General features: G+C 46.8%; 1 protein-coding gene across 2 annotated transcripts in view; it reads right to left on the bottom strand.

Moving 5' to 3' along the window:
• The window catches only part of LOC143766418 (uncharacterized), a 29,691-nt gene extending 10,155 nt beyond the window's left edge, over nucleotides 1-19,536 (bottom strand). Inside the window, exons 1-6 of one of the 2 annotated variants that reach the window (XM_077254093.1) lie at nucleotides 18,841-18,899; nucleotides 18,487-18,548; nucleotides 14,184-14,333; nucleotides 13,875-14,054; nucleotides 13,668-13,791; nucleotides 13,492-13,586 (exon numbers count right to left, since the gene is read on the bottom strand). In XM_077254093.1, the coding sequence (XP_077110208.1) occupies nucleotides 13,492-13,586; nucleotides 13,668-13,791; nucleotides 13,875-14,054; nucleotides 14,184-14,261 (477 nt within the window). In that variant the 5' untranslated portion in view covers nucleotides 14,262-14,333; nucleotides 18,487-18,548; nucleotides 18,841-18,899. Of the gene's footprint in view, nucleotides 1-13,491; nucleotides 13,587-13,667; nucleotides 13,792-13,874; nucleotides 14,055-14,183; nucleotides 14,334-18,486; nucleotides 18,549-18,840; nucleotides 18,900-19,442 lie in introns of those variants that run through there. The other variant, XM_077254092.1, reaches the window with a different exon arrangement.
• Nucleotides 19,537-25,564: the final 6,028 nt, after the last annotated feature.

The raw sequence follows: 25,564 nt of genomic DNA, 5'->3' as shown, positions 1-25,564 counted from the left end.
ATAACAGCCCACGTAGTATATAACAGCCCACGTAGTATATAGCAATGCGGGCACCATATCCCTGTTAAAATAAAAATTAGTTATATACTCACCTTCCCGCGGCCCCCGGATCCAGCCCAGGCCTTTAGCGATGCTCCTCGCGACGCTCCGTTCCCAGTAATGCCTTGCGGCAATAACCCACGAGACCGCTACGTCATCTGGGGTCATTGCCGCAATGCATTCTTGGGACCGAAGCGTCGCGAGCAGCGGGAAAGGCTAGCGCGGACCCCGGAAGATGTTTTTTTTTTATTATTATTTTTAACAATATATGTTTTTACTATTGATAATGCATAGGCAGCATCAATAGTAAAAAGTTGGTCACACTTACAGGGTTAATGGCACCGTTAACGTACTGCTGAAACGCTATGTGGGGGGGCACTGACTGGAGGGGAGTAGGGAGGGGCCAATTCGTGGCCAAACTGTGCCTGTAGCTGATTGGTCATGGCCGGCTGGGCGCGACCAATCAGCTACGTGGGATGTCCGTGACTAATAGACAAACAGACGGAAGTGGACCTTAGACAATTATATATATATATATATAGATAATTTAAGGTTTGGTATTTCCACTTTTGAACACTAGGGGGAGCAGCTGCTGAAATTTGCCATGAAAACCTAGTCTACAACTAGCTCACATTACGACTGCAGTAAATGTGGGCTGGGTCTGATCACATGTGTTTGATGTCCTATTACACCCAGAAGGGGAAGAGAGGAGTGACAAGAGAGGATGAGGTTTAGGATCCCAGTGAGGAGCCATTTTGTTGGTGACTGCCAGCGAAACTGACAAGTATACAGTGTCAACGAGGACGACCAGCAGCACCGATTCTGTTAATTGCTGCTGCTCGCTGTATCATAAGCTGGGGTTAGATACATGGAGCTTATCACGTGCTGTGATTAGATATGCTTATAGTTACACACGCTAAGATTAGGACTAGATATTGAGCTCAGCAGAGCATATCACACAGCATGGGATTAGATATGTGCTATCTAATGTATGTAATGTGCGACCCGTCCACTTTTATGGGAGCAGTGGTGTAATGTGTGACTCCGGTCCGTCCACTTGAATGAGCGCAGTGGTGTAATGTGTGACCCCTCTTCGTCCACTTCCATGGGAGCAGTGGTGTAATGTGTGACCCTGCTCCGTCCACTTCTATGGGAGCAGTGATGTAACGTGTGACCATGCTCCATCCACTTCTATGGAATCAGTGGTGTAATGTGTGACCCCTGCTCCATCCACTTCTATGGGAGCAGTGGTGTAATGTGTAACCCCGCTCCGTCTATTACTACTCCCATAGAAGTAGATAGAGCAGGGCCACACCTTACACCACTACTCCTATAGCACACATTACATCACTGCTCCCATAGATGTGGACAGAGCAGGGTCACACATTACACCACTGCTCCCATAGAAGTGGACAAAGTGGGGGTCACACATTACATCTCTCCTACCATAGAAGTGGACGGACAGGGGTCACACATTACACTATTACTCTCATAGAAGTGCAAGGAACTGGGTCACACATTACACCACTACTCACATAGAAGTGGACGGAGCAGGGGTCATGCTGCAGTAACGGGGTGTCGACTGGTGCCCAAGTCTGCTAGCCAAAACCGTATGGACCAGGAATCGACCCGCCTAATACCCGCTCTCCCATTAAACGTGAGCATAACGCCACTCAAACAACACAGGGTTAGGGTAAAACAGTGTGGCAATACTTTATTGAACCACAACACACAATAGCAAACAGAACAGTCCCAGCAGTTACCCCCAAGATGGTGCACATTACAGGGTCCCACACTTCCGTTGGCTCGCAGGGATTATACTAGATGTAACGTCATAGCTCCCAGGGTCGCTATTCCACCTGTGATACACACACAGAGAAGAGATATTGACAAGCATAGGGAGATGACCGAGAACAGTCCATATAAAGTCCAAAGCCAGTTGACACGAGAGTCACCACCTGGCTTATCCGATCAGCTCCGTGGAACCAGGCAACCAGCGGGTCCCAAACCTGGCTTTCTCCAAACATATCCATGGTTCAGATATGGTCACTGGATCAGATCTGTGTCCTTTCAACTGGAGCCGAAAACCTCTAGGTTGTTTCCTATAGAATAATAGATCAGTGTCCCTCGTGATGGTGCCATGATGAATTGGCTGCAGTCCTGTCTCTCGTCCGTTGGGTGGTTTGAAGAATGTCCAGCTGGAAGCTCTGCGTGATGAGATCTGCTCTCTGAGGGTGTGTGTCCACAGGCCGGATTACATACGGAATAGCTGCGGATTGAACGCTGTGTACAACCGCAGCGTTCAACCCGCAGCGTCCAGATGTTACAGCATAGTGGAGGGGATTTTATGAAATCCCGTCTCCACTATGTGTGCGAACACGTACCTGGCGGGCCTGCGTTTACGGACATATGGCGCGTCTTATTAGAACACAGCATGTCTGTTTAACTTGTGACGACGCTCCGTCGCCACAAGGTAAATCACAGGGCCCTATGAATGGGGTGCGGAGATTCCGGATGTGTGCAATGAACACATTCGGAATCACCGCGCGTACAGAAGGTGGCGGCGCTTTGGGCACAGCGAGTTTTCCGCTCCGTCCAAAGCGCCGTCATTACGGATGGTGGAAACATACCGTAAGTCTTTTTACACCCGAGGCATGTAATTTTTAGAATTACCCAGTGTCCTTCAGTCCCCTTCACAGCCTTTCCCCATCTACCTTCGAAGTCAACAAACTGGTTATAGAATACAATACACAATTAGCATATCAGCACACAGAAAACAAAGATAAACACACACCATGTACAAGTCACTATTACAGACTAAGGGTACCGTCACACAGTGGCATTTTCATCGCTACGACGGCACGATTCGTGACGTTCTAGCGATATCGTTACGATCTCGCAGTGTCTGACACGCAGCAGCAATCAGGGACCCAGCTGAGAATCGTACGTCGTAGCAGATCGTTTGGAACTTTCTTTCGTCGCTGGATCTCCCGCTGTCATCGCTGGATCGTTGTGTGTGACAGCGATCCAGCGATGCATTCGCTGGTAACCAGGGTAAACATCGGGTTACTAAGCGCAGGGCCGCACTTAGTAACCCGATGTTTACCGTGGTTACCAGCGTAAAAGTAAAAAAAACAAACCGTACATACTCACCATCTGATGTCCGTCAGGTCCCTTGCCGTCCGCTTCCTGCTCTGACTGTCTGCCGGCCGGAAAGTGAGAGCAGATCATAGCTGTGACGTCACCGCTGCGCTCTGCTCTCACTGTACGGCGGCACTCAGTCAGAGCGGGAAGCGGACGGCAAGGGACCTGAAGGACATCAGATGGTGAGTATGTACGGTTTGTTTTTTTTACTTTTACGCTGGTAACCACGGTAAACATCGGGTTACTAAGCGCGGCCCTGCGCTTAGTAACCCGATGTTTACCCTGGTTACCAGCGAACCTCGGCATCGTTGGTCGCTGGAGAGCGGTCTGTGTGACAGCTCCCCAGCAACCATACAACGACTTACCAACGATCATGGCCAGGTCTTATCGCTGGTCGTGATCATTGGTAAATCGTTATGCGAGACGGTACCCTTACACAGTATGTTAAATAGTATATCAGATTGCAAGTCTGTCTTCTTGACCCACCTGACATAGGCACTTAAATCCACAAGCCAATATACAGATAAAAACTCAATTCTTCTTGGTTTGCAAAAACATAGTCGTCTATGGAAATTAAGATACAATCTGGTTTCTTCACAGTAAAGCAGACAGCTGAGAGCTGATATTGTCAGGCAGAGAAGGTCTCTTGTGATTGGGACCTTGCCAGCCTAAAAATACCAGCCCACAGAACTCCAGAATTGGTGCATAACATTTGATGCACCAATTTTGGCACATAGCCTTGGCTCTTCTCGATTGTCCTGGTGCGGTGGCAATCGGGGTAATGGTACTTGTGATTGAGGACAGCTGTGCTTTGTCAAAAATAACATCTGGCATCAAGACCCATGGTTAATAATGAGGGGATGTCTATCAGACACCCCCTTTACTAACCCAGTAATGGGAAAAAAAAAAAACCACGGACAGAAAAATAAATTTTATTTGAATAAAGACTCCCGACATTCCCCAGTTCACCACAAATGGAAATCTGAAAAAAAATAAAACAAGAGAAATAAAGACAAGACACTGTCTCTCGTTCTACAATTTATTAGACAAAGTTCCCAAGCAGGTCCGATGTAGTCTATGGCATTCCCACAACGATCCTCGAATCTGACATCTAAAGGGTATTTGGCCTCATTAAGAGAACAAATCTCTATAGGCTGTAGCAGCAGCCACTTTGGGTCCCGCTGCGCTTCACAAATCCAGGCGGCTGTGATAAGCGGCAACGTCAGTAACTACACTGCTCAACAGAGTCACCGAGCCCTGTGTATAATGGTCCCATATAGTGCCCCGCAGTGTAATGGCCCTATATAGTGCTCCACAGTATAATGGCGCCATATAGTGCCCCACAGTATAACGGTCCAATATAGTACACTACAATATAATGGTTCCATATAGTAACCCGAGTAAAAGGCCCCATATAGTGCTCCACAAGATAATGTCCCCATATAGTGTTCCACAGTATAACAGTCTCATATAGTACGCCATGGCATAATAGCCCCATGTGAAGAAACCAGATTATATCTTAATTACCCAGATGACTATTTTTAGCAAACCAAAAAGAATATGCTGTTATCTAAACTTTTGCTTTTAATCCTGTAAAATGGACTTGTAAGCTGATATTTCATATAACATAGTGTGCTCTTATTTTTGATGACTAGTGATGTTTGCTGATATCCGAATGATGCATCCAGCTGAGAAGTCAGTTTGTTGACTCCGAAAGCAGAGAGGGAAAAACTATGCAAATAGATTAAATAATCAAGTAATGCTACTTGATTTCATCAGCATTGTTCCCCTTATCTGTGAGGCTGGACTGAAGGACACTTGTTAGGTCTAAAATTAGGTTACATGCCTCTGTATAAAAGAGATTCAGAGAGCCAGAGATTCTGCCAATACATATACATCCAAAGGACCAGAGACAGAACAGCAGTCAATATCATGGCACCATCACGAGGGACACGGATCTGTCATTCTACAGGAAACAACTTAAGGGATTTCGGCTCCGGTTGGAAGAATACAGATCAGCTCCACTGACCATTGCTGAACCATGGATACATTTGGGGAAAGCCACGATTGGGACCCACTGGTCGTCTGACTCCATGGAGACGTTTGGAGAAGCCAGGTTGTGATTCTCGGATCAATTGGCCTTGTACTTGATATGGACTGAATGGGCTGTCCTCTTCCTATGCTTATCGTTAACTTCTCTCTGTGTACGTACCAAAGGTGTGGTAGTGACCCTGGAAGATCTGAAGTCACAGCTGTTATCCTGGCGAGTCAGCGGAAGGGTGAGACTCTGTAATGTGAACCATCTTGGGCACTGTGCTTGAATTGTTCTGTGTTATCTGCCTGCTTGTGGTTCAATCAAGCATTACCACACTGTTTTACCCACACCCTGTGTTGTCTGAGTAGCGTTATGCCCACGTTATAGGGAGAGCAGGCGTTAGGCGAGACGATCCCTGGTCCATGAGATTCCAGCTAGCGGACCCTGGGCGCCCACCGACCACCGTGTCTCCATACCCCATATAGAGCTCCACAGTATAGTGGCCCCACATATTGCTTCACAGTATAATGGCCCCATATAAGTGCCCCAAAGTACACTGCTCAAAAAAATAAAGGGAACACTTAAACAACAGAATATAACTCCAAGTAAATCAAACTTCTGTGAAATCAAACTGTCCACTTAGGAAGCAACACTGTTTGACAATCAATTTCACATGCTGTTGTGCAAATGGAATAGACAACAGATGGAAATTATTGGCAAATATCAAGACACACTCAATAAAGGAGTGGTTCTGCAGGTGGGGACCACAGACCACATCTAAGTACCAATGCTTTCTGGCTGATATTTTGGTCACTTTTGAATGTTGGTTGTGCTTTCACGCTCGTGGTAGCACGAGACAGAATCTACAACACACACAAGTGGCTCCGGTAGTGCAGCTCATCCAGGATGGCACATCAATGCGAGCTGTGGCAAGGTTTGCTGTGTATGTCAGCGTAGTATCCAGAGGCCGGAAACACTACCAGGAGATAGGCCAGTACACCGGGAGATGTGGAGGGGGCTGTAGGAGGGCAACAACTCAGCAGCAGGACCACTACCTGAGCCTTTGTGCAAGGAGCAACAGGAGGAGCACTGCCAGAGCCCTGCAAAATGACCTCCAGCAGGCCACAAATGTGCATTTGTCTGCACAAACAGTTAGAAACCAACTCCATGAGGATGGTCTGAGTGCCTTATGTCCACAGATGGGAGTTGTGCTCACAGCCCAACACCGTGCAGGACGCTTGGCATTTGCCACACAACACCAGGATTGTCAAATTCGCACCATTGCCCTGTGCTCTTCACAGATGAAAGCAGGTTCACATTGAGCACATGTAACAGACGTGACAGAGTCTGGAGACACCGTGGATGGCGATCTGCAACATACTTCAGTATGACTGGTTTGGCAGTGGGTCAGTAATGATGTGGGGTGGCATTTCTTTGGAGGGCCACACAGCCCTCCATGTGCTCACCAAATGTAGCCTGACTGCCATTAGGTACCAAGATGAGATCCTCAGACCCCTTGTAAGACCATATGCTGGTGCGGTTGGCCTTGGGTTCCTCCTAATGCAGGACAATGCAAGACCTCATGTGGCTGGAGTATGTCAGCAGTTCCTGCAAGATGGAGGTATTGAAGCTATGGACTGTCCCACCAGCTCCCCAGATCTGAATCAGATTGAACACATCTGGAACATCATGTCTCACACCATCCACCAACGTTACATTGCACCACAGACTGTCCAGAAGTTGGCGGATGCTTTAGTCCAGGTCTGGGAGGAGATCCCTCAGGAGACCATCCGCCGCCTCATCAGGAGCATGCCCAGGCATTATAGGGAGATCATACAGGCACGCGGAGGGCGCACACACACTACTGAGCATCATTTCCTTGTCTTGAGGCATTTCCACAGAAGTTGGATCAGCCTGTAACTTCATTTTCCACTTTGATTTTGAGCATCATTACAACTCCAGACCTCCATGGGATATTAGTTGTGATACGTTAATCATTTTTAGGTTATATTGTTCTCAACACATTCCACTATGTGATGAATAAAGATTTACAACTGGAATATTTCATTCAGTGATATCTAGGATGTGGGATTTTAGTGTTCCCTTTATTTTTTGAGCAGTGTATATTGGCCGGATATAGTGTTCCACGGTATAATGGCCCCATATAGTGCTCCACAGTATAATGGCCTCATATAGTGCTCCACAGTATAATGGCCTCATATAGTGCTCCACAGTATAGCGGTCTCATATAGTGTTCCACAGTATGATGGCCCCATATAATGCTCCACCATATATTGGCCCCATATAGTGCACCACAGTATAATGGCCTCATATAGACAACTACTGCAAGGAATTTGTATGTTCTCCCCATGTTTGTGTGGGTTTCCTCCAGGTTCTCCGGTTTCCTCCCACATTCCAATGACATACTGATAGGGAATTTAGTTTGTGAGCCCCATCGGGGACAGGGATGAAAATGTATGCAAAGCACTGCAGAATATGTTGGTGCTATAAAGAGACTATTATTATTATTATTATATAGTGCATCACAGTATAATGGCTCCATATAGTGCTCCATAGTATAATGGCAGCATATAATGCCCCACACTATAATAACCTCTTATAGTACCCCGCAGTATAATTGCCCTATATACTGTTTCATGGTATACACAGCCTCTTGTTCTACCCCACAGTATAATCGCCCCATATAATGCCCTAAAGTATAATGGCCTCATATAGTGCTCCACAGTATAAAGGCCTTATAGAGTGCACCACAGTATAATGGCCCCATATAGTGCCCCTCAATGTAATGGCCCCATATAATGTTCCACAGTATAATGGCCTCATACAGTGCTTCTCAGTGTAATGGCTCCATATAGTGCCCAATAGTATAATGGCCCCATATAGTGCATCCTGGTATATGGCCGAATCTTGGCATATGTCCTTCAATCCTGGTATATGGCCCCTGGTATATGGCCCCATCTTGGCATATGGCATTTAATCCTGGTATATGGCCCCCATCCTGGTATATGACCCTCCATTCTTTTACATGGCTCGTCTATTCTGGTGTATGTCCCTCCATCCTGGTACACGGCCCCCATCCTGTTATATGGCCCCTCCATCCTGGTATTTATGTCCCCATCGTCGTATATGGCCCCATATATTCCAATACATAGAAAAAACAAACACTTGTACTTACCTTCCCTGTGCTCCCACACAGCCCTGCATTCTGTTCTGTGTTAGAGCACAGCAGATGAATGATCTCCCTGCTGTGCTCTGAACAGGTAGGCATTGAGCGGTGATCAGCAGCCTGTAATGTAATACTGATAACAGGCTGGGATCACCGCTCCCTGACACCTCTGCAGATACTCACCTCACACAGAACCGCCACTCCCCGGCAGCTCCAGTCATCGCACACACTGAGGAGTCTGTACGCTATGCCCGCAGCATACACTAAGAGCTACACAACTATGGCCGCAATCTCCTCCCACAGATGTGACCTGGACAGCCCATGGGGCGATCTCATGTCACAGCTAAGAGGCAGGAGAAGCAGCTTCAAAGCAAGAGATGTGATCAGACGGTGACCACAGCTTTTTATGCCCAAGAGTTGCTGTATTTGAGGCGTGTAAGTGTCATACACACACACACACACACACACACACACACACACACACCAAAAAGCAAAAGGCAGCCCCAAGTGGCTGAAATAAAAAATAATTTAAAAGAAACTTAAAGTTGTACATTTAATTTTGCATTTAAACTAATTGATTATATAATAATTATTAAATATAACATTAAAAATCGAGGCACCTTCCCTTTAATCAGGCCTCCTGGCTTGAGCTAAGGACCTCGCTCTGCTGTTTATCTCCACTGTGCTCCCTGCCTGAAATCCCACTGCCATTATGTCTCTGCTTTCCTTTAGAATGTACTAGCACAGTATGATGGCCCTCATAGACCCAACACAGGATTATGGCCCCCACAGCCCCTCATACAGTATTATGGCCACCGCAGTCTGTTACACAAAATAAGTACCCCCACTCAGTATGGAGACCCTAATAGTCCACCACATTCCTTTACTCGTTATAATGGCCCCCACAGCCCTCCACAATTTGATGCCCCCACAATTCCTGATATTTAAAAAAAACAAAAAAACAACACACACTACTCACCCAACCCTGTTCCCGAGGTGCGCTGCTCTGGTCTGTGCAGTTTGAGTACTGAGGCTCCATACTACAGGTGTGATGTAGTGACGTCATTGTGCCTGCAGTGCACGGAGTCTCAGACTCACAGGCGAAGGTTGAATGGTGGATCAGGAGCCTTTGACTCCCTACTTCACTATTCTATTCAGCGGTATCACGGTCATGGGAGTGTGGATATCGCTGAAATTGTGATGATGGGGAAGGAGAGGGTGACCAGTGCCAAACCGCACAGAGTCCTCTCAATTCATGGACATTATAGCGGCCACATGGGCTGCCGCTATGGATGATACGCTCCTGACTATCCAAGTATTGTGTTTTAAATATCTTATTGGCTCTGGGTTCATTAGTATCTGCACCAAGAATGGGGCTAAGGGAGTATTTATTAATTAGCTGTGGGGTAGCTGGTGGAGTGGATGGTATCATATTGTGTGTGTAGTATTGCTTGGACATTAGAAAGCGATAGGATGTATTGAGGGAACATTATACTGTGTGGGGGGATGGCGGTACTGTACGAACATGATACTGTTAGTGGGGGATGGCAGTCCTCTGGAAACATTTTACAGTGTGTGGTGGAATGGCAGTACTGTGGGAATATTATACTGTGTGGAGGGAATGACAGTACTGTGGGAGCATTATACTGTGTGTAGTGGAATGGCGGTACTGTGGGAACATTATACACTGTGTGGGGGATATCAGTACTGTGAGAACCTTATACTTTGTGGGGGGATATCAGTACTGTGGGAACATTATACTGTGTGGGGGGATATCAGTACTGTGGGAACATTATACACTGTGTGGGGGGGGAATGACAGTACTGTGGGAACATTATACTGTGTGTGGTTTAATGGTGGTACTGTGGTAACATTATACACTGTGTGGGGGATATCAGTACTGTGGGAACCTTATACTGTGTGGAGGGAATGACAGCACTGTGGGAGCATTATACTGTGTGTGGGGGGATATCAGTACTGTGGGAACCTTATACTGTGTGGAGGGAATGACAGTACTGTTGGAGCATTATACTGTGTGTGGGGGGATATCAGTACTGTGGGAACATTATACACTGTGTGGGGGGATATCAGTACTGTGGGAACATTATACTGTGTGGAGGGAATGACAGTACTGTGGGAGCATTATCCTGTGTGGAGGGAATGACAGTACTGTGGGAGCATTATACACTGTGTGGGGGGATATCAGTACTGTGAGAACATTATACACTGTGTGGGGGGATATCAGTACTGTGGGAACCTTATACTGTGTGTAGTGGAATGGCAGTACTGTGGGAATATTATACTGTGTGGAGGGAATGACAGTACTGTGGGAGCATTATACTGTGTGTAGTGGAATGGCGGTGCTGTGGGAACATTATACACTGTGTGGTGGATATCAGTACTGTGAGAACCTTATACTTTGTGGGGGGATATCAGTACTGTGGGAACATTATACTGTGTGGAGGGAATGACAGTACTGTGGGAACATTATACTGTGTGGAGGGAATGACAGCACTATGGGAGCATTATACGGTGTGTGGTGGAATGGTGGTACTGTGGGAACATTATACACTGTGTGGGGGGATATCAGTACTGTGGGAACATTATACTGTGTGGAGGGAATGACAGTACTGTGGGAGCATTATACTGTGTGGAGGGAATGACAGTACTGTGGGAGCATTATCCTGTGTGGAGGGAATGACAGTACTGTGGGAGCATTATACACTGCGTGGGGGGATATCAGTACTGTGAGAACATTATACACTGTGTGGGGGGATATCAGTACTGTGGGAACCTTATACTGTGTGTAGTGGAATGGCGGTACTGTGGGAACATCATACTCTGTGAGGGGCATCATACATACTGCAGAAATGGTGTAAGAGTGTGTGCTATTAGAAGTAAGAATCCTCAGCATGGTGCAGCATTTATACAAGATGACTGCCAACTGGAGTCCAGGCAAGACCCTGCGGAACCGATGGGAAGCGGGAGATTTTCAGAAAGGAAGAGTCTAGATAGTATCCCGGGAAAGGTGATTTTGATGACACAAGTACCTGACATAAAAGGCCAACCTGCCAAAGCGGGAGCAGATTTCGCATCAAGCAAAGGAACGGGCAGGATGTGTGCAGTGGAATAATGCGAGGTCAAGTGACTAGGCCATGGAAAGCACCCAAGGCAGCAGGTTGTGGCGCACCAGAACCAGAACCTGTGCGGCACCAGATAAGTCCCAGAGTCCAAGCTACGCCAGCCAAAGCCCGAGAACCAGACCGGAACCGGTCAAAACTCATAGGCCAGACTACACCAGGTAAGAGGCAGGTACCAGCCTTCACTACTTCGGATAAGAGAGACATATGCCGTTGGTCAAGCACCAACGATTCGTGAGGATATTCAACTTGGGAGTATATGCCTCCCAAGAAGAGCTGGTGTCTCGATTAAGCCGGGCCATTGCTTTTAGCACTGATGTACGGTACAGAGGTTGGTCCAGGATAGTACAACAGACAAGAAGGGGGCCAGTGAAACAAAGGTGGACCAGCAAGTCTTGATAGCCTTTATCAGGAGGACTTGCAGCCTAGCGGGAAGAGCCGGAGACCTCCACTATGGCCTGTGTTCGCAGTAGAGCTAGTGGTGTGGCCTATATGTGTCGGGACTATCACCCTTGTCAGTAGCTAAAAAGTAACATACGGTTAAAGAAGGTTATTAAACTTAGAGTGAGCAGGAGAATTCATTGTATACAATGGCATGTAAAAAGTTTGGGCACCCCTGGTCAGAATAATTGTTATTGTGGACAGTTAAGCATGTTGATGATGAAATGATCGCTAAAAGGCCTAAAGTTAAAGATAACACATTCCCTTTGTATTTTAGGCAAAAAATATATATATTTTACATTTAAAAAATTACAAAATAGAAAGTGGCCCGATGCAAAAGTTTGAGGACCCTGCATAGTTAGTACCTAGTAGCACCCCTTTCTGCAAATATCACAGCTTGTAAACACTTTTTGCGGCCAGCGTCTTTAAATTTTTGTTTGAGGAATTTTCATCCATTCTTACTTGGAAAATTCTTCCAGTTCTTTGAAATTCCTGGTCATCTTGCTTCCTCTGCTATTTTGAGGTCTTGCCACAGATTTTCAATGATGTTCAGATCAGGGGACTGTGAGCTATTGTAAAACCTTCAGCTTGCACCTTTTTGAGGTAGTCTATTGTGGATTTTGACATGTGTTTAGGATCGTTATCTATCTGAAGAAGACATTCTTTTCTAACTTCAGCTGTTTTACAGATGATATGTTTGCAACAAAAATGTGTTGAAATTTCATTGAATCCATTCTTCACTCTATCCGTGAAATGTGGCAACACAGCCCCAAAGAATGTTTGATCTACCCCCATGCGGCGGCGGTGGTGGTTTTGCCTCTCTAATAAATCTACAAGAAGCTCTCACAGAAATTTTGCTCGGTCTTCCAGACCTTATCTTGGCCTCCACTGTCCCTGTTAACTGCCATTTTTGTTACATTTTGATCTGAGGAAAGGGCAACTTGCATGCACTTTGCTAACTTCTTATAGCCTCCTCCTGCTTTGTGGGCCTCCACCATTTTCAGAGTGCTAGGAATCTGTTTAGAAGAATCCATGGCTGCTGTTTTTGGCACAAGGTTAGAGGAGGCTGGGTTTTTATAAAGATGGGAAATTCGCATCACCTGGCCTTTCCTAATGATGATAGTGAACAAGTCATAACCCTAACAGGTTAATTAAGGTCTGAAACCTTGGTAAAAGTTATCTGAGCACTCAAATCTTCAAGGGTGCCCAAACTTTTGCATCAGCATATTTTCTTTTTTGGAATTTTTAAAATGTGAAAGATGACAATTTTTTTGGCATAAATACAAAGGAAATGTGTCATCTTCACCTTTATTTCTTTTAAAGATCATTTCATCTTCAATTTGCTTAACTGTCCACAATAACATTAATTTGACCAGGGGTGTCCAAACTTTTACATGCCACTGTATAAAACAGAACAATGGTGGCTAAAACAAGACTGAGCACAAGACCTTCACAGCCATCTACACATCATAGGGGAGATGTCTTGACACCTTCTCTCCATCTACCTGATGATCCTGAGGAACATTGGGATCTTGTTTACAGTCCTGTGGGAGAAGAGGATGGGGACATCTCTCTGGTGTTGTCCTCTTACTGGATAGATCTGGAGGAAACATACAGGGACTGAATTCATTCTCTACATACAGATAATTATAGGCCTTGTGTATTTAGTCCTGTCTATTACCTGGTGATATGAGGGGCTCTGGAACCTGCATCATAACGTCCAAGTATACATCTTTGTGTCCTTCTAAATACTCCCACTCTTCCTTGGAGAAATAGACAGCGACATCCTGACACCTTATAGGAACCTGACACATACAATGATACCGTCATCCACCCGATCCCTTCATAGCATTACTGTATAATGTCCCAGCATTCCCAGCAGTGTCACCTCTCCAGTCAGCAGCTCAATCATCTTGTAGGCGAGTTCTAGGACCTTCTGGTCATTGATGTCCTCATGTATCAGGGGGTGAGGTGGAAGCCACGCGATTGGGCTCAGGGGTCTTCCCCATCTCTCAGACACAGGGTCCTGAAAGCACTCACTAGAGGTCTTCTTCACCACTGTGTAATCCTGGTTATGGAGAGACACATTAATAAATCTCACTACAGACATTTCCAGAGTCCTCACCTCTCCAGTTCTGTCCATCTGTTATTCCCATAGATAAGAATGATGTAATGTGACGTCATCAGAATCTCTTACCTCTCCAGTAAGCCGGAAGAGGATCTCTAGGGTGAGGTGTATTATCCTCTCTGCCATCTTGTCTCTGTCCACATCCATCCTTGATGGGTAATTCAGGAAAATTCTCTTCTATAGAAGATCTTCACTGAGAGGATCAGATATTGTAGAGCCCTGAATGAGAAGGAGATGAAGCGATGTAACATCATAAAAATCCTGTGTAATAATACAATTACTAGCGATAATAAGGGAAACATATGAGGAGATTTATTATTTTACAGTATTTAGTTTTCTTCTTACATCTACTAATAAAACCTATATATTTAGGCCACAGACAACAAGCAGTTTCTTCCTTGGACTCGGTAGCTGAATACGTTTCTCATAGACCCATCTTCCATAACGCTAATTCTCGTCTCATTTACCGACACTGGAATCGGCATTACCATACGAGTGGTAAATGGGTCGACACTGCCCTCACAGATAACACACCAGACCATCCCTTTCACGCTGTCCATGTCGACATCACATCAGGAGATTATATCTCTGCTCGTCATTCCTGAGGGAATTGACGAGGTCCTGTTAGGGATGCCTTGGCTACGGTACCATTCTCCTCATATTGAGTTGTCCACAGGCAGAATTTTGGGATGGGGTGAATCTTGTGGGGGTAGATGTCAGAGGGAATGCGTTCAGGTTGCTACTACAGAGGTACCCGCAGATCTCTCCTCTCTCCCCAAGCAATATTGGCCCTATGCGGACGTGTTCTCCAAAAAGGCTGCGGAGACTCTTCCGCCTCACCGCCCCTATGACTGTCCTATTGACCTCTTGCCTGGTGCTGAGCCTCCCCGGGGTCGAGTCTATCCGTTATCTCTCCCAGAGATGGAGGCAATGTCACAGTACATCCAGGAAAATCTGGCAAGAGGATTCATTAGGAAGTCAGTGTCACCTGCAGGGGCTGGGTTCTTCTTCGTGCAGAAGAAGAACGGGGAACTACGTCCATGCATAGATTACAGGAGTCTTAACGCCATCACCGTTAAGAATAAGTATCCTTTGCCCCTGATATCTGAGCTCTTTGATAGGCTTCGGGGAGCGAGGGTATTTACAAAATTAGATCTGCGGGGTGCTTACAGTCTGATTCGCATCCGTGAGGGGGATGAATGGAAGACTGCTTTTAACACCAGGGATGGGCACTATGAATATCTGGTGATGCCCTTCGGGCTCTGTAATGCCCCAGCCATTTTCCAAGACTTTGTGAACGACATCTTCCGGGATATGCTCACCACCTCGGTCGTAGTCTATCAAGATGATATTCTCATCTACTCTCCAGATATTGACTCCCTTCGGAGAGACGTTCGCAAAGTCTTCGACCTCTTACGGACAAATTCCCTCTACGCAAAGTTGGAGAAATGTGTGATTGAGCAGGAGTCCTTACTTTTTCTGGGCTATATCATCTCTGCCCAGGGATTGGATATGGATCATGCCAAACTACAGGCTGTGATGGACTGGTAGGAACCCCATTCTCTTAAAGCGGTGCAGCGCTTTATGGGGTTCATTAATTACTATCGCCAGATCATTCCACACTTCTCAACTTTGGTAGCTTCCTTGGTTGCCCTCACCAAGAAGGGAGCAAATCCCAAATTGTGGTCTGAGGAGGTCTCCAAGGCCTTTCTCTCCATTAAGTCACACTTCGCTAGCGCTCCCATCCTACGTCGCCCCGATGTAGATAAGCCATTTATAATGGAGGTGGATGCCTCATCTGTTGGTGCTGGAGCAGTCCTTTTCCAAAAGGATGCTCAAGGTCGGAAGCATCCTAGCTTCTTCTTTCCTAAGACCTTCTCACCAGCAGAGAGGAATTATTCCATTGGGGACAGGGAGTTGCTAGCCATGAAGTTGGCCTTCTCGGAGTGGAGACATCTCTTGGAGGGAGCTCGTTTTCCCTTCCAAGTCTTCACAGATCACAAGAATTTGGTGTACCTGCAGACAGCCCAGTGGTTAAATTCTCGCCAGGCAAGATGGTCCTTGTTCTTCTCCCGGTTCCATTTCACCCTCCATTTTCTTTCCGTGGAGAAGAACATTCGTGCCGACGCTCTCTCTCACTCTGTTGTATCATCTGAGGAGGAGCCTCGGCTTATTGTCCCCACCGAGAGCCTCAGAACTCTGGCCCCGGTTTCGCTCAAGTCTGTGCCTCCGGGCAAGACTTTTGTACCATCCAATCTGCATCTGGAGGTTCTCTCTTGGGCTTACTCGTCCAGGGTGGCTGGACATTTTGGGCCCAAAAGGACATCTGAGCTATTGGCGAGGACATATTGGTGGCCGTATATGGCTCGTGACGTCGCAGACTATGTTCGGGCGTGTGTCTCTTGCGCCAAGAACAAGTCTCCTTGGCAACGGCCAGCTGGGTTGCTTTACCACCTGCCGGTGGCAGACAGGCCCTGGGAGATGGTCAGGATGTACTTTATGGTGGGCTTACCCAAGTCTCGTAGCTGCACCATTATCTGGGTGATCACCGACCATTTTTCCAAAATGGTGCACTTGGTGCCTCTTCCACGGCTACCTTCTGCACGGGCTCTGGCAGCGTTGTTCATCAAGCATATCTTTCGCCTACACGGTATGCCGGACAAAATTGTCAGTGACCGGGGTCCCCAGTTTGCATCTTGATTCTGTTGAGAGCTTTGTCATCTACTCAGTATTGAGTTAAATCTCTCCTCGGCATATCATCCCGAGACGAATGGGTTGGTTGAGAGGGCCAACCAGACCCTGGTCACATATTTACGTCATTTTGTTTCTGCCAGGCAGGATGACAGGGCATCCTTGCTACCATGGGCAGAGTTTGCGCTTAACAACCCTGTAGCCGACTCCACCGGTCAGACTCCATTCCTCCTAAATTACGGCCAGCATCTGCGGGTGCCTGTGCCCATGCCAGTGTCTTCCGCTGACTCCAGGGTGGCAGACTGGGCTGTGGAGGCACGTGACATTTGGGACCACACTCAGGATGCCATTCGGGCCTCCAAGGAGAGAATGAGGACCTCCGCCGATGCTCATCGATGCCCCGCTCCGACCTTTGCTCCTGGCGACTGGGTGTGGCTCTCCGCCCATAACATCAGGCTGTGAGTTGAGTCCACTAAGTTTGCACCTCGCTACTTGGGTCCCTTCAAGGTCCTCGAATAGGTTAACCCTGTGGTCTACCGTCTGGCCCTTCCTCCACGCCTGGGTATCACCGACACCTTTCATGTGTCCCTCTTGAAGCCCATATACATGTCCCAGTTTTCCAAGTCATCTGCCGGGACATCGGGTTCGTCTACGGACCCAGGGCAAGATCTCTCGTTGGAGATCAAGGATCACACGCTTAGATACTGCAGCAAATCCCATTGGTAATTTAGGAAGCTCCTGAAGGTGTTCTTCTGTGGCTGACTCCCATTGGTCCTTCTGGGAAGGTCCTGTTCTTGCTGCAGCTATAAAAGGTTTGCATGGTCGCAAGGCCATACGCTAGTGTACATTTGGAATCGTGTGTGTGTTGATGAGTGTAAGTCGTTCTTTAAAATCCCCTCCCTTGTGTATGACTGTTCGCAAAAGGTGGATGCTTGCTGTCTAGCGCCCGACTAAGCTGTCAACACAAAGACACACGATACAGCGTCTATTGCTGTAACTGCCAGTGCGTCGCCGTGCGCTTATAGAGCGCTTTCCTATCCCAAGTCTGGGTGGTTAGTGGGTCCGCCAAAGCGGCACAGCATGCACTCTTGTGCTTTAAGTTATGTTTTCTGTTACTTTGACACCCCAGTTGCGGTGTCGAGGGAAAGTGGTCTGAACGTACTCTAATCCTGTGTCTTGGGATAGAGTCCTGAGACTCCTTGCTTGCGCTCTTGGTGCGGTACCGTGGCCCTGTGATGCAACAGAGTTTGCTTCATTCACACAGGGTGAAGTTAGCCCATGTGTGTATCCACATTGTACCGCCATATAGTCCGTCATTACTCAGCAGCAGGTTCCATCTCTGCACGGTGGACCCCGGGCTGCGAGTGCACCTTATACCATCTCTTTTATAATTTGGTGCGTTCCGCTAGCCCTAACACATTGTGATCCTTATAAGGAGACAACACAAAAGCCTGCTAAATACAACATTTTATAACACCCCCACAATCTGTGACTCTTCAGGGTAAATCGCTCTCTCACCATTGGATTAGAGCTGATACTATGAAGCTAAAGTGACTAAAAAGACTTTCTGTCACCTCCATAAAGGGGCACTTTTCCGTGTTTGTCAGAACTGTCCGAGGATTATTAGAGGGAATAGTTTCCCTCAATTAGAAGGGACACCTGTGGATATTGGGGTTTTTACCTGCTACAGTTCTGATGTGGAACCTCCCCCACATAGAGAATAACAGAGCCTCCAGCACCGACCTCCACATAGAGAATAATGGAGCCTCCAGCACCGACCTCCACATAGAGAATAATGGAGCCTCCAGCACCGACCTCCACCCGCAGAGCCGCACTCCACATAGAGAATAAAGGAGCCTCCAGCACCGACCTCCACCCGCAGAGCCGCACTCCACATAGAGAATAATGGAGCCTCCAGCACCGACCTCCACCCGCAGAGCCGCACTCCACATAGAGAATAATGGAGCCTCCAGCACCGACCTCCACCTGCAGAGCCGCACTCCACATAGAGAATAATGGAGCCTCCAGCACCGACCTCCACCTGCAGAGCCGCACTCCACATAGAGAATAATGGGGCCTCCAGCACCGACCTCCACCCGCAGAGCCGCACTCCACATAGAGAATAATGGGGCCTCCAGCACCGACCTCCACCCGCAGAGCCGCACTCCTCATAGAGAATAATGGAGCCTCCAGCACCGACCTCCACCCGCAGAGCCGCACTCCACATAGAGAATAATGGAGCCTCCAGCACCGACCTCCACCCGCAGAGCCGCACTCCACATAGAGAATAATGGGGCCTCCAGCACCGACCTCCACCCGCAGAGCCGCACTCCTCATAGAGAATAATGGAGCCTCCAGCACCGACCTCCACCCGCAGAGCCGCACTCCTCATAGAGAATAATGGAGCCTCCAGCACCGACCTCCACCCGCAGAGCCGCACTCCTCATAGAGAATAATGGAGCCTCCAGCACCGACCTCCACCCTCAGAGCCGCACTCCTCATAGAGAATAATGGAGCCTCCAGCACCGACCTCCACCCGCAGAGCCGCACTCCACATAGAGAATAATGGAGCCTCCAGCACCGACCTCCACCCACAGAGCCGCACTCCACATAGAGAATAATGGAGCCTCCACCTACCTCGCGAACACCACATATATGGCAGTTCTGTGTGCACAGGACCTGTGATGAGGTCACAGGAGGGGAGGAGTCAGGGGTCACATGATCAGGGGCCTCAGTGTATGCAGGACTCTGCTGCACTGGTTGTCATGGTGCTGGATGAGGGGAAGTTTCTGTGTGGAGTCAGGAGGGGTTTACAGTGTGGATGTAGCAGAGCCGCGTGTGTATGAGGTGTACGAGGTGTATGTAGTGGAGCCGTGTGTGTACAGAGCGGAGCTTTTTCCATGTTTTGGTTCGTTTAATAAGTAGATTTTGTATAAAACAATGATTGGATCCATCTGAATATCACATATTTTGTTCCCCAATATTTCCTCTATTTTTCCCATCTGAGTATTATCGTCTTGTGTCTGTTTCCTTCCTCCTAATATTATACTTTGCTCCGCACAGGGCGTCTTGCTAAAGATCATGGACTACAAAGCCCAGGAACGTTCTTGGCTCGGTCACGTAAATCCAGTTTCCAATAACAAACCACCAACTGGCGGCTCTGGGGCTCGGAGTATGAAGGATTTTAACGTTTTGATAAAACAATCTACTCTTTATACGAACCAAAACCTGGAGGAACAAAGCTTTCCTGGAAATGATCTTCCCCAACAATTAATCCTGAGAGGATTGCGGACACGTGTGAGACCTTCTTCTCTTATTGAGGAAGTTCATCAATAACTGGGAAATATTTGCAATAACAGCTCAAAGAAATTCATGGAACTTTCATTAAGTTTTATAGCATTATCCCTGGTCAAAATTACTGTTATTGTGAACAGTTAGGCAAGTTGAAGATGAAAAGATCTCTAAATCTCTAAAAGGCCTAAAGTTAAAGATATCACATTTCCTTTGTATTTTAATTAAAAAAAAATATATATTGTCATTTTTTACATTTTAAACATTACAAAAAGGAAAATAGGCCAATACCTATAGGGTGTGGGCACCCTTGAAGACTTGTCTGCTCAGATAACTATGATCAAGGTTTCAGACCTTAATTAGCCTGTCAGGGTTATGGCTTGTTAACTCTCATTGTTAGGATTACGAAAGGCCAGGTGATGCAAATTTCCCAGCCTTATTAAACCCAGCCTCCTCCAACCTTGTGCCAAAAAAACAGCAGTCATTGGTTCTTCTAAGCAGCTGTCTAGCACTCTGAAAATATAAATGGTGGAGGCTCACAAAGCAGGAGAAGGCTGTAAGAAGATAGCAAAGCGTTTTCTTCAAGTTACCATTTCCTCAGTTCAAAATGTAATTAAGAAATGGCATTTAAGAGGAACAATGGAGGTCAAGGTACGGTCTGGAAGACCAAGCAAAATTTCAGTGAGAGCTGTTTGTAGGATTACTACAAAAGCGAATCTGTACCTCACTTGACTGTAAGGGTAAGTGCATACATTGCGGATTTGGCTGCGGATCCGCAGTGGATTTGACTCTGCGGATTCACAGCAGTTTTCCATCCGGTTTACAGTACCATGTAAACCTATGGAAAACAAAATCCGCATGTGTACATGCTGTGGAAAATACAGCGCGGAAACGCTGCATTGTATTTTCCGCAGCATGTCAATTCTTTGTGCAGATTCTGCAGCGATTTACACCTGCTCCTCAATAGAAATTTGCAGGTGTAAAACCGCAGGTGAAATCCGCACAAAAAACACAGGAAGTCTGCAGGCAAAACGCTGTGCGTTTTACCTGCAGATTTTTCAAAGACGGCTCAGAAAAATCCGCACACGAATCTGCAACGTGGGCACATAGCCTACAAGACCTCCAGAAACATTTAGCAGACTCTGAAGTTGTGGTACATTGTTCTACTGGTCAGAGACACCTGCACAAATATGTCCTTCATGGAAGAGCCATCAGAAAAAAAACCTCTTCTGTGTCTTCACCATAAAATTCAGCATCAGAAGTATGCAAAAGAACATATAAACAAGCCTGATGCATTTTGGATACAAGTTCTTTGGACCGATGAGGTTAAAATAGAACTATTTGGCCTCAATGGTTAAAGGTATGTGTGGAGAAAAAGGGCACAGAGTTTCAGGAAAAGAACATCTACCTATTATGCATGGGGGTGGATCAATCATGCTTTGGGTTGTGTTGCAGCCAATAGCATGAGGAACATTTCCTGGGTAGAGCGAAGAATGGATTCAAGAAAATTTCAACAAATCATTGATGCAAACATAACAGCATCTGTAAAAAAGCTGAAGGTGAAAAGAGGATGGCTTCTACAAATGGATAATGATCCTAAACACACGTCACAATCCACAATAGACAACCTCAAAAGGCACAAGCTGAAGTTTTTACAATGGCCCTCACAGTCCCCCGATCTGAACATCATTGAAAATTTGTGGCTAGACCTCAACTAGCTAGAAATTGAAAAGTTTTGAAAAGGAAGAATGGATGAAAATACCTTAAAAACAGAGGAAGACTCTTGTCTGGCAACAAAATGCATTACAACCTGTGATTCTTGAAAAAGAGGGTGTTACCAGGGCTGTGGAGTCGGTAAGCCAAACTTCCGACTCCTCAATTCTCATGACACAGACTCCAACACCGACTCCGACTCCTTCATACATGGCTCATGTTTCAGTTTAAGTGATAAATTTACTAGAGTAAAATGGTAACATCAGGCTTTTAATCTTTATTATGATACAATAATCAAGCCATTTAGATAGAACATAAAATATGTTTATTGGAATACAACTTTAGAACAAAACAAACTGCATATTTCCAATTTATTATACACTCTGCAGTAAGTGGAAAAAAAACAGTTTTCAACAAAAACGCACTTGTACTAAACAACATTTTTGCAGTCTATGAATTTGTTCTGAGAAATAGTATCGCCTCCATCAGATCCTCCTTTATAGATTACCTCAAATCTGACTGTAACAACTCTGCTGGCATCACAACATGGCCTCATCTCTCACACTATCTTACCCACTGCTCCAGGTCATGTTGCGGTTTCTGTTTCTCGCCAGCTCCATATTCTGTGTCTCTGCTCTCTGCATGCTTCCTGGCTGTGTGCATAGGGGGGGGGCGGCGCCTGAACTCTCTGTATATAGTGCAGCTCCACCCACTGGACTGGGCCTGTGCAATGTGTTAGCTCAGTTTGTGTTTTGCTTCTGAGTTTGCCAGGCCTTGCTCTGAGTTACTCCCTCTCTGGAGGCTTTTCTCTGTCTTATTGCCTTGATCTTGTTGTCCGCCCTCCAGGAGGCAGCATATCCTGGTCCCTGTGTCTTTGTCCTTGTTTCTTACCTTGTTCCATTTCCTTGTCTGAACTTAGTCTTATCTCGGTCTCCTTGTCTGTGGCTTCCTTCCCTGCTGTGTCTTTCCTCGTGTTCTCAGTCTGCTTACACTATGCACTCTTGTGGCGCTGCCTGCTCTGTACCTTTGTGGCTTTACCTCTGCTCCGCACTCCTGCGGTTCTGCTCCTTTCTACTCTGCTTATCTTCTGCTACTGCAGTAATCTCTTGCTGCAGCTCCTCTCCGCATTCCTTGCGGTTCTCTGCTTTGCTGCTGCAGAAACCTCTTGCTGCAGCTCCTCTCCACATTCCTTGTGGCTCCGCTCTGCTTAGCCTCTGCTGCTGCAGTAATCTCTTGCTGCAGCTCCTTTCTGCATTCCTTGCGGTTCTGCTCTGCTTTGCCGCTGCAGAAACCTCTTGCTGCAGCTCCTCTCCACATTCCTTGTGGCTCCGCTCTGCTTAGCTTCGGCTGCTGCAGTAATCTCTTGCTGCAGCTTCTCTCCATATTCCTTGTGGTTCTGCTCTGCTTAGCTTTTATTGCTGCACTAACTCTTGCTGCTCTACCGCTCCTATCCACAGCCTTCTGGTTCTTTTCCTGTGTGAACAGGTCCCAACCTGTTCCTTCATTCTCCTTTCCTTCTGGCTTGTTTTCGTACCTGCATCTCCTGTGTGAACAGGTCCCAACCTGTTCCTCCATACTTCATATCCGTACCTGCACCTCCAGTGTGAACAGGCCCCTACCTGTTCCTTCATACTACATATCCGTATCTGCACCTCCTGTGTGAACAGGTCCCTACCTGTTCCTTCATACACACCAACCAGTCCTGTGTTCCTGCCATCCCTGCCAGTCCTGTGTTCCTGCCAGCCGTTTCTGCCGTGTCTGTCAGCCATGTGTTCTCTGCCACACCAACCAGCTCTGTGTTCTGTGCCGTGCCTGCCAGCCCTGTGTTCTGTGCCATGCCTGCCAGCCCTGTGTTCTTTGCCGTGCTTGCCAGCCCTGTGTTCTCTGCCGTGCCTGCCAGCCCTGTATTTTCTGCCGTGTCTCTGCCAGCCCTGTGTCTCAGCCGTGCTCTTCTGCCAGTCCTGCCTTATGCCCGCACCTGTCCTAGTGTTCCTGTCTCCCAAGTGGGATCAGCAGCCACAGCCAGACACCACCCTGGAGTAGCACCTGGCAGCTGCCTGCTGCACAAGCCTGACCTCACCATCAGAGGCTCCAGAGGCAGCTGTCATAGTTATGCCCCTTCCAGGGTAGTCTGGTTTGTTGCACAGTGGGGCCACAAACCCCCCGAGCTCACACCCACCAGTTAGGGCGTGAGCGTGACACTGACCTAATTATTTTAAGGCTAGAGAACAACCTCTCTACACTAACTTGGGTTGGTGGAAGAATTAACCACATGGGCGACATCTCTAACAATTTCAGGGTATAACGGAATTGCCTTGTGCAGAGTCAGTTTGGATGAATGATTGAACTCTTCCACTTCTTTGAGAGCAAGTGAAAAATTTTGCTGAAATATGGTCAATCTGTTTTCTATGGGAGTGGAAACTTTTTCCCTGCAGCAACGCTTTGCCTGCTCCTTGTTGCCCAAATACTTGTCAAAATCAAACTCCTCATCTAATGAGGATGAAGGAACGGCAACAGCAGCAGTGGCAGGACACGAGTCCTCTTGGTCATCCTGTAGCCCACTCATCCTAACTGCTACCTCAAAGCTTTTGCTTTAGTAGCTGTTGATCATCCAACAATATACAATATACAATGACTCTGGTCCACATAAACAGCTGCCAGAAGAATTTTATTTTCTAATAGCAGTGTCTCTTTCCATTTCATTGAAGCAGCAATGCCATCTGCGATTAAACCTCCTCTTTGGGACAGGCAAAACAACAAGTTCTTCCGCTCCTTTGTAAAAACGCCAAGAGTTAAATCCTCAGCTTGTAACTTTTTAGTCACTGTAAATGGGTGATGAAGCAATTCCTTCAATTCAGCCACCTGTGTCCATTGACCTACATATAGTGTTACCTGAGCTTGGCCATATCTACAAGGAAGTAGCAATTGCTCTTTCATTAAATAGGTGCTACCCCACTGAGTGGCTTGATCCACAATTGTCCCTTTTCCAGCCAGTCTCTTCAAAATTGAATCAATTTTAGGGGTTCTGGCAGCAATAGCCAATTTCTTCACTTTGATAATCAGAGTTCCAGCATGTCGCTCTGTAAAATATTAATATCAATAATAAAAATATAGAAGATTACTTAACGTGTACAGAGTCTAACTAGCGAGCAGAGACTTTGATTAGTTTTTGACTGAGTTATTGTGAGAACCTTGCTAGATACATCTGTGCTCTGTATGTCATAAAGGATACTTGTCAGAACTGCCAAAATGTGGCTATATCGAAATAATAAATGGTTCTTTTAAAGGTCACACAAGCTAAAGGCTTAAGCATTTTAAAATGAGGTAATGTACAGAACTAATATGCATATGGAGCGCCCCCACTCTCGCAGGGCCGAGGGGTACCCGGTACCAGGCCTCTCTGTCTCGATTCTGGGATTGTCACGGTGGCTACACCCGGTCCGTGACCCTAAGGGGCGTCCAGTAAAAGTTGAGAGTGATGATGTGTGGTGCAGGGTGCGATGAATAACAAGGACACAGGGTTGCAGTCTCTTTACTGAAGGCTTCAGGATCCTCAATCCAGAGTACGGTTAACAGGGTTGTCTGAGACCGGCCGGTCCGATGGCACCTCCAGAGTTCCCTTTGCAGGTGGAAATCTGTGCCTTCCTTCTAGCGCTTGTGTGTTGTAGTCCTTCTCTGCTCAGCACCATGGGATAGTCCTCACAACTGTTGTGTCTGTTTCTGATGTTCCCTCACAACTGATTCTGATGTTCTTC

Source organism: Ranitomeya variabilis, chromosome 4, assembly GCF_051348905.1.
Source record: "Ranitomeya variabilis isolate aRanVar5 chromosome 4, aRanVar5.hap1, whole genome shotgun sequence".
NCBI lineage: Eukaryota > Metazoa > Chordata > Amphibia > Anura > Dendrobatidae > Ranitomeya > Ranitomeya variabilis.
Note: the sequence above shows the minus strand (reverse complement) of the source record. Positions and strands in the feature narration are given on the sequence as shown.